The following is a 10,000-nucleotide window of genomic DNA, read 5'->3' as shown; positions in this document are numbered from 1 at the left end:
ATTCCTGAAGGAACAGCTTCGTTACTCCAAGGTGTAACTTTATATTGCTGTGTAAAAGAGACCTGGAAAAAAGACGAGTCAGATCTAGCGCTTTTGTTGGACCGCTGGGAAACACATGGGGAAAAAACCTACTAATAAAAAAGTGATGGTCTTCTAGTGAAGGTTTGGTAATGATCTCAATGATCTCACTCAGCTTTCAGTAATGAATCAGAAGAACACAGAACTGAGGTTGCGTCTCAATCAGCTCACTAGTTCACTTTCTGAACTGACAATCCTTCGGTCCTACATGTCAGGAACACGTCTTCACGGCCAGTAAATCTGTAATATTCGATATGTATATTTTTTTTTTGTTTTTTTTTTTTTACAATGATTGACAAGGAAATTGAGTCATCAGTGTCATGTACTGTACAAGTAGGGTTGCAAAGGGACGGAACGTTTCCGGGAAATTCCAGTAAAAACCAGTAAAAAAAAAATTTCCACTGGAACTTAATCAGGAGAATTTTGGCAATATTCCAAATTGGAAACTTTACGGGAATTTATGGAAATTTATTGGAATTTATGGGAATTTGCAGGAATTTATGGGAATTATTTGAAAATATAGGGAAATGTATATAAACTATATCATATACAAACATAAATAAACATTTAGTCTGGTCATAAGCAGACATGCATGCAAGGTAAGACAAATTTTAAAAATGGCGTCTTGACCGATTTAATTGTAATTAGAACTTTAATTGATTCTTTCACTGATTGACACAAAAGCATAATAAACATTATTATGCTTGTAATAAACATAATCAACATAATAAACTTAAAACATATTTCCCTATGATTGTAAATAATAAATAGCCAATATTCTATTAATATTCATGCTTATAAGCAACTAGTTAAATGACCCTAAAATAAAGTGTTACTGTGCATGTTATTGAAGAATCAAGTACGTGCAGGGGGTTTGGCCTCAATGGCCTTCCAGTAAGCAGTGTTCTGTGTGCAAGTGACCGAGGCACGCAGGGTACAAATTCAAATTAAATTGCATTAAATATTGTTGTTTTAAACAAAATTATGTTGCAGGATTTTTTTTATCTACATTTAAGTTCCTTGTTATAGGCAACTCTGCATTTTTAAAAAAAAAAATCCCAGTTAATTCCCATATATTCCCGTTTATTCCCATATATTCCCGTTATTTCCCATATATTCCCGTTAATTCCGATATATTCCCGTTAATTCCCACATATTCCTGTTAATTCCCATATATTCCCGTTAATTCCCATATATTCCCATTAATTCCCATATTTTTCCATTAATTCCCATATATTCCTGTTAATTACCATATATTCCTGTTATTTCCCATATATTCCTGTTAATTCCCATATATTCCTGTTAATTACCACATATTCCCATTAATTCCCATATATTCCCGTTAATTCCCATATATTCCCGTTAATTCCCATATATTCCCGTTAAATCCCATATATTCCCGTTAATTCCCATATATTCCCATTAATTCCCATATTTTTCCATTAATTCCCATATATTCCTGTTTATTACCATATATTCCTGTTATTTCCCATATATTCCCGTTAATTCCCATATATTCCTGTTAATTCCCATATATTCCCGTTATTTACCATATATTCCCGTTAATTCCCATATATTCCCATTAATTCCCATATATTCCCGTTAATTCCCATATATTCCCGTTAATTCCCATGGAAAGTTTCCAGCCTTGAAAGTTATGCAACCCTACAGTATGTACAAGTCATGTACACTACTGTATATAAACACACAACATAGGAGCTGCCGAGCTGATTAAGAGACACCGATTGTTATCTCTAATTGTAGAGACCTTTAAGGCGACTAGCAGAACTGAGTTACTGCTGGATGTAGCGGAGTGTCTCGGTGTCATGAGGATATTTTTCAGAATAAATCGTGCAGAACGTCCAGTTCTGCAGGACGGACTCACACACCGATGGACAGAAATAGCCTGCGTGTCATACTGTAAGCTTATGACAGATAATCTTTCTCCTGATGATTCATCCGCTTTAGAAAGCCTACAATGTTAACCCTTCATAGGGATTTATGTTCATATAGCATACATTACTGCAAACGGTATTTAGCTCAGAGTCCAAGAAATGACATCATGCTGTTTACAGAAGTCTCATGAACAAAACGTGAACTGGATAGAAACTAAATCGAACTGTCTGTAGAACTTTAGCTATCGTTACTACATCTAATTATATAATAATATACCTGTAGAACTAAATATTCTACCTCTAGCTGTTAGCTGGATGTCTGACTGAGAGATTAGTTAGCTGTCTGACTGCTAGCTACAGTATGTAGTGTTAATTTCATCACCTATTTTTAATTTAGTCTTAGTCCTGTGCCAAATGTCCTTGTTAGTTTTAGTCATATTTAGTCATTCACATATCTTTTAATTTTAGTCTAGTTTTAGTCAAAAAAAATCTACATTATTACTGAGATTATTACTGATAAAAATTTCAGTAAAAAAAAGTGTTTCACATATCTCAAACATTGGTTAAACGTCATAATTACCTGACAAAATACACTCGTTGAATGATTTTTGTTGAATGCAAATGTTAAACATGTCTGGTTTCCAATTTCTGATTTAGGAGACACATTCACAAATGATTAACCTGTTCTGAAGAGTATTTTATTTCAACCAACACAATTCAAAAGCTGCGGCCCAGCTAACTTAAGTTACAAAGGTTTTAAAACTGTTTTGGTTGCCTTGTGTCTCATGTTTCTGTTCAAATCAGAAATAAAATAAATCTACTCAGAAAAACTGAAAAGAATAGGCCTACTTTAATGTGGGCCTAAAATACAACCTACTTACAGAGAAGTTGAGAACACTCGTTTAAACAGTGCATACACTCGGACTTGACAGAACATCACATGTTTTACTGTATTGACACTGCTTTTAAGCGTAATGTAAAGACCGGTCATCGGGACATAAGCTGTCATGTACAATAAAAGCGCCTGCGCAGCGACAGGAAATGTCATTTAACACAAAAAGCCGCCTAGACGATGGACTTGCGCTCAGGACTTTTTTTTTTTTTTGAGCGGCATGTGGACGGATTCTTTCTACACACACACACTAAACAGCGCGAAGCCGCGAACTCGTTCTGAATATTTTAAAGGCGTAACAGCTGATGAAAAAGCAAAGACAATTGTAGACGAAGTTACATTTTTTATTTTATACAAAACATTTTCGTCTCGTCTTTTTTCGTCGACAGTAACGCATGTGAATTTGGTCTTAGTCAGCGTTTTCGGACAGTGGTGCAGTCTTGTCATCGTCTCGTCTTAGTCATGAAAAAAACAAGATGTTGACGAACGTATTTCGTCTCGTCTCGTCTGACGAGATCAACACTATAGCTATGTAACATTAAATCAGTCTCCTCTCACAGTTATAAAAGTACAAGCTTACGTCAAATATACATACAGGTAAGGTATACTTTGTTTCAGCATTTGTAGGAGTCTCCGGTTTCAGTACCTTGTTTGAGTACTATGTTTATGGAAGGAGTCTCCAGTGTCAGTACTTTGTTTAATCCTTTTCTTTTTTATATTACCCACAATATCATCAGATTACCATAATGTCTCTTTGATTGGTGAATGATTTTCATCCTAAATAAAGCTGAGATCAGGAGAAAACAGTCCAGGATCCACTGCACATATACAGTACACAATACTTACATTATTTTTGTCACCGTTAGCTTTATTCCCTACAGAGGGACACTTTAATCCTTTAAAACCTTTATTACAAATACACCGGTGCTTAAAATGGACTTCTACAGCATTTTCACTCAGTATAAAGAAATGAATGATTTTTATCTCCACAAGTCTGATCTAAAACGAGTCAGGACACCGAGACGTGCGTTTGTCCCTCTGTCGATGATCTTACACTGAATTTGAGTGTTAAAGAGAAACCTGAGCTGCTTTTTAGACGAACAAACACTCGGAGCGTCTCAGAGAGCAGAAATGGGTTTGATATCAACATTTACTCTGAAGATACAAACATTTTGATGAAATTGTACAAATTCTTAAAAGTCCCGAGTGTCTACTTTGTTATGAGCTTAATATTAACACCACCGTGGTGCGAGACACGAGGAAGACGTTCGGTCGTCGACACGGACGCGATATAAAAACGAGAGGAAACTCCGTTTACTGGTAAGAGCAGGGTTTATCGGTTGGTCGTTTCCTTTCTGTCTTGAAGCCACTTTCTAAATGTCATAACGTATACTGCTGTTTATTCAGAAGCCACAAACCACACAAAGTCTGTCTGGTTGCATAATTTCAACCATTTTCTTCCCGAAAGTGTTTTGTGGTGTGAGGAAGCTGGGTGGCCAAGCCTCAGACAACCTGACAGGAATTCTCACATGATTTCTGAGGCATGGACAACCACATGGCTGGTGCATCTGTGTTCCAGCTGTGAAATCTCTGATGACTTGAAGCATCGCCGTGTGTCTCAGCACACAGGGGTTTTATGACTCGGCCGTAAAGCTGAAGATTAACAGTCCTGACTAGCATCCCTGGGTTGAGTAATATTCCAATACAGCGGCTCTGACAGTTATCGCAGTACATTATTAATGAATGTGTGGTTGTTTCTATAGTAACAGGTCGTTCACGGGGACTCGGGATGTAGAAAATGGAGACAACGTCTCAGACCTGCAATATAACCACGTAGAAATGTGGCACGATTTATGTTGATAATCTGTTCTTTCTCTTTTCCAGAGCTAGATTTAAACAGACTTGATGGTGACTCTGTGTGCCCACCACTGAGGAACGGACAAGATGACCTCCCAGGTAAAATCCAGCATGGAAACGGAAAGTCCAGATGATGTTCAGATGATTTGTGTGCCCTTCCTCATCTCCATCTTCTCAAACCTCACAGCCTCCTTCAACCCTCTCTTCTCATATATCTTTTTTATGTTTCATCTTCTCCACCTTCTTCATCATCATTCAGGATATTTTTGGACCTGCAGCTGCTTGCTCTATCTTCTTATTCTGGATCTTCTTACAGTGCTTCAACTTCCTGTCTTATTTATCATAACCTTTTTACTCTGCTTGTGTCCTCCACCTTTTACTAGATATTTTTCTAGCTGCTTCATACAACCTAAATATTCCTACCTGTTCACCTCCTCCCTGGCCAGACCCTTTAGCACTGAGCGTTTATTTCATTAGAGATGGAGAACTTGAGGAATTCCAAAACCTCCTCGGATCTTTAATGTGCCAAATAAAAGGTTCCACCATCAGCAGCAGGAACACTTCAGGCTCAGCAAGATCTTAATTGGTTGCACTCTGTTGGTTTTAGCAAATCTGCGCAGAAGCTAAAACCACAAATCGCAATCATGTGCGGATGCCGGAATGTGTGTAAGCGGATTTTAAGGACCTGATTTTCGGCACGGATTATTACACTAGTCATTACTGCTGAAATTCTGTTCAGTTAGCGCTCGCTAATGATAGCCACATGAGCTAAACTGAAATAAACTGTACAGTAAGAAGCTGTAAGGACTAAAAATAGCACAGATCTGTAAGTGTGTGTGTGTGTGTGTGTGTGTGTGTGTGTGTGTGTGTGTGTGTGTGTGTGTGTGTGTCCATATGAACAGAAATATCTCACAGTTTTGACTTTGTGGGGACAGCAAGAAAGATAAAAAAAATGAATGTGTGTGTGTGTGTGTGTGTGTGTGTTAGGTTTCGACCTGATCACACAGTTACAGTCGGATGTGACTCCGCTGAAGGGTGTGAGGAAGGTGGAAGGCTCCACATCTACTCAGTTGGCCTACAGACTCGACCGTGAGGCTAACTTCCAGATCCCCACCAGGTAACACACACACACACACACACACACACACACACACACACACACTCAGGTATTCTCTTAAAGCTGATCTCCTCTCAGCTCTCTGCAACACAGAACATCGCGTGTAAGAACCACCTGCATTGTTACCAGTCACGATACGGTACACACGTCTAGCCTCCTGTACGTATTTAGATCTGTATAGAACACATTATCACACACACACACACACACACACACACACACACACACACACACAGGTACACACGTATGTAAAAATGCTCGTGTCCATTACAGGTGTTGCATTATTACAGGTTACACACGGATGTTCCTTCACCTCACACAGCTGCTCGTCCAAAAATAATAACAATGATGATAACGATAAGATCTGAAACATGTCCGAACTCATGTGTCACCAGAAAGAGCACACAGAAGCTTCCAGACTGCAGAAAAGTGCACATCTGCACAGCTGTTATGCCCCCAAACACACACTCAGCATGTGCACATCTGCTGCTGATTATAGAGTAAACCACCTCAAACACTCGGCGCATTCTTCTGTACGACGAGTCGGCTCCATACCTTAGACCAGAGTCAAGTCCGTCAGCTGCTAGCATGTGATGCTAAACTGGTAGCCACTGATTTAGCTACATGTAGATCCAATGATGCATGGAGCCGTTGAATTCTGGATTCTGATTGGTTAGAAGCAATTCGTTGGAACAAACTAATCAACAGTTTATATTCATTCGTTTCTATAGCGAGAGCTGGTTCACAGGAATGTGTTCGACAGACGATCCACGGCTTTAAACGGCGACGTCGCTAATTACAATAAAGTTTGAATCATTTGGTGACGGATCAAAGAGAGTGAGAAGATGGAGAGAGTTAGCGCTTTAGACGTAGCCTTCGTTTATTTTACTGTCCGACAGGAAACTCATTTTTATCACTGTACCTTGATCCATTTACGAGCTGGTAAAAATCCGTCCGTAAACACACACACACACACACACACACACACCCCTGCAGAGACCTCTGCCCCGTTAAGATTCCGTACCCCAGAGGCAGCCATGATTCCTATCCTGACTTGGCACATTTGCCCCCTGGATCAGATCAAAAGTCCCTTTGAAATGATCACGGTGGGGAATTTGCTCCCAGGCCACGAGGCTTTGAAGATTAAAGTGCCACCACTTTCCATTGAGCTCGTATTGGTGTATTTGATCATGTGGCTCTGGAGTCAGGATGCAAAGAGGAGCGTTTTTTTCCCAGCCTCTTCTTCCTCCCAAGGTTCTGTTACTTGAGTCGAAACCCCAGTGTTTTATAGAGAACCCTAAGGAACCTCGTTTATTTACAGTACACTGAGAAACCAGAAAGAAGTATAAACATCTCTGTCATGAACATGTCTATAAACTTTACCTTTGACACTGGAGACTAGTTCCATACATGTTAAAAAAACATTTCCTCACAGAACACATTTACTGCTTAAAAAAAGTTTGGTTTCCTCCCCTGGTCCAAAGACATGCATGGTAGGTTGATTGGCATCTCTGGAAAATTGTCCGTAGTGTGTGAGTGTGTGTGTGAATGAGAGTGTGTGTGTGCCCTGTGATGGGTTGGCACTCCGTCCAGGGTGTATCCTGCCTCGATGCCCGATGACACCTGAGATAGGCACAGGCTCCCCGTGACCCGAGGTAGTTCGGATAAGCGGTAGAAAATGAATGAACAAATGAATGAATGTTTCAGTGTTTCTTCTGATGTATAAATAGAATTCTGATCAGTTTTATGACTTTGAAAGAGTTAACGCATGTCTGCTCTTGATCTCCCGAGGCCGACCTTCCCCAGAGGCTTCCCGGCGGAGTACTCGGTCATGACCACGTTCCGCATGATCAAGAATACGGTGAACAAAGTGTGGAACCTGTGGCAGGTGGTGGATGAGGACGGCTTGAAGCAGGTGGGGATGCGTCTGAATGGAGACCAGCAGGCCCTCGAGTTCTTCCTCACCACTATGGACGGAGACCTTCAGACCGTCACTTTCCCGGGTCTCTCTGTGCTCTTCAACACCAAGTGGCACAAAGTGATGATCGGCGTGGAGAGCGAGATGGTTACGCTGTATGTGGACTGCCAGCCCGTCGACCAAAAGCCAATTAAGGAGAAGGGTTACGTCAGCACGGATGGAGACACTCTCTTCGGGAGACTGGATGCTGATCCTAGCAGCTCTGTGGTGGTAAGAATGCTCCTGATTGGTTGTTCATCAGGTCATTCGGTTATCGAAGCAAATGTTCATGAATTACAATAAACCGAGATCTGCTTCTTTCCTGTTCTGCAAATCAGTGTTGGAGTCAGTGAATCGTTTGGTTCTGATAAGATTCACTCCTCTTTAATTAAGTGATATCAATGTTAGAGTCATTGAATCATTTGTGCATGACATCATTTCTAATTTAAACTGAGAAATAATTCTTAATTATTCAGCAAATCAGTGTTATAGTCAATGAATCATTTAGGCAGCAAGACAAGATTCCATCCCCTTTAATCGAGAAAGTCATTGTTAGCATTTGAGTTGTGACGGTGATTCACTCCTCTCTTATTCAGCAAATCAGTGTCTTGCTGAATCATTTAGCTCAAGACAGTGTTTCACTTTTCTATCATTTTTACAAAGCAGTGTTTCAGTCTAAACAGTGAATCTTTAAGTATAACGGTTCACTATATGACTTAGTGAATCATTTTGGGTGACTAAGGTGTCCCCAGCTCAGTGAGTCAGTTGAGATATCGGATACAATAATTTCTCAGTGAGCTCATTTGGAGATTTCTAGCAATTCTCTGTGAATCATGTAATTCAATAGATTCAAATGAGTCACTGAAAAGAATACAAATGTGTTCCTGGCTCTGAGTATCAGGTTATGAGCAAATTAATTGTGATTAAAAATTGATGTCGGCGTGTTCATTAATTTTCCTTTCTCCTTGACGACACTTATGTCGCACGACATGTTTATATCGGTTTGTTTGTGCTGTTCTAGTTTGAGGTGCAGTGGATGCTGATTCACTGTGACCCAAAGAGAGCTCAGAGAGAAAGCTGCACCGAGCTGCCTGTAGCCGAGGTACAGTAATCGTCACATCACCCGTCTCTCTGCTTCTGTAGCCCATAGCTAGCTAACAGTCTTGTAGCTAATAGTGAGATCCATTCTAAAATCAACACATGGATGCTAAACACATAAGACATTTGCATATCTTCTAATTTTGTTTCATTACAAATCCATGCTAATGCTAATTTGTAAACCAGTTTGTTATTCTTTTCTTTGGCCATTAAAAACATTTTTTTTTTTTACGTTTATTATTCTTTAAAAGGCTTTTATTAGACTTTTCACATCTCCGGTCTGAATGTTAACTTTTATACTTGTGATGTCACAATTATTTTTTTTCTCCACCTCCATTAAGCTCATTTAAATGTAATTAATTATGAATTACTATAAATTCAAGCATTTCTGGGTCTACATGGGCGGAGCTTAAGTTAATATGTGATTGATGTTATAAAATAGCATGATGTTAGCTAGATAGCTTGCTAGCAATATACGTAATTCCACCTATTGTTAATGTACCTAGCTGAACAACACAAAATGTAGCTGCTTAGGTTGGTAACAAACTCAGTTACAGGTATAAATGTTTTAACATTAGAAGGCTAGTTAGCAAACCTTCTTGCCTAGATATGCTTGCAATGATTTTTTTTTTCTTGACATTAGCATGCTTGCTAGCGCCAAGTGAAGTTTTGGTATCTATCCAAATAAAAAAAATTACAATGCTGTAGCTGTCTAGCAAAGCTAACAGAAGAATGTTGTATTGTGTAATTATGGTAAGGGTTAGCTATGATATCATGTGATAACATTAACAAGCTCCGCCCACACCGACTCAGGAACATGAGCCAATTTTATGTTCATCAAAAAGTCAAATTAACATTAATGAAGTTTTTTTTTTACGTAATTGCAGCTCAAATGCAAGCTTTACGCAAATATTTAAATCCTTAAAAGCTGTGCTAGCATTAGCATATTAGCTGCAAAGTTTACATCCTTGCTTTTTGCTGTTGTTTTATTGTTTGTTTTGATTTATTTTTTTTCTGGTTCTGCTGGTGAGGTGTGGGGCAGCAGTTCTCACTAACTCTAGAATAATTCTCTCCTTTTTGCTTCTTCAGATGTATGCCAATGCTGA

General features: G+C 39.2%; 1 protein-coding gene across 2 annotated transcripts in view; it reads left to right on the top strand.

Moving 5' to 3' along the window:
• LOC113660819 (collagen alpha-3(IX) chain) overlaps window positions 1-10,000 on the top strand; it is a 35,155-nt gene that overhangs the window by 4,288 nt on the left and 20,867 nt on the right. Inside the window, exons 3-7 of one of the 2 annotated variants that reach the window (XM_047819216.1) lie at window positions 4,750-4,821; window positions 5,710-5,839; window positions 7,631-8,027; window positions 8,818-8,898; window positions 9,984-10,000. The exon at window positions 9,984-10,000 is cut by the window's right edge and continues 1 nt beyond it. In XM_047819216.1, coding sequence (XP_047675172.1) covers window positions 4,750-4,821; window positions 5,710-5,839; window positions 7,631-8,027; window positions 8,818-8,898; window positions 9,984-10,000 — 697 coding nt within the window. The remainder of the gene's footprint in view (window positions 1-4,749; window positions 4,822-5,709; window positions 5,840-7,630; window positions 8,028-8,817; window positions 8,899-9,983) is intronic. The other variant, XM_047819217.1, reaches the window with a different exon arrangement.

Source organism: Tachysurus fulvidraco, chromosome 10 (genome assembly GCF_022655615.1).
Source record: "Tachysurus fulvidraco isolate hzauxx_2018 chromosome 10, HZAU_PFXX_2.0, whole genome shotgun sequence".
Lineage (NCBI taxonomy): Eukaryota > Metazoa > Chordata > Actinopteri > Siluriformes > Bagridae > Tachysurus > Tachysurus fulvidraco.
The sequence above is the reverse complement of the archived record's forward strand: the minus strand, read 5'-3'. Positions and strand labels throughout refer to the sequence as shown.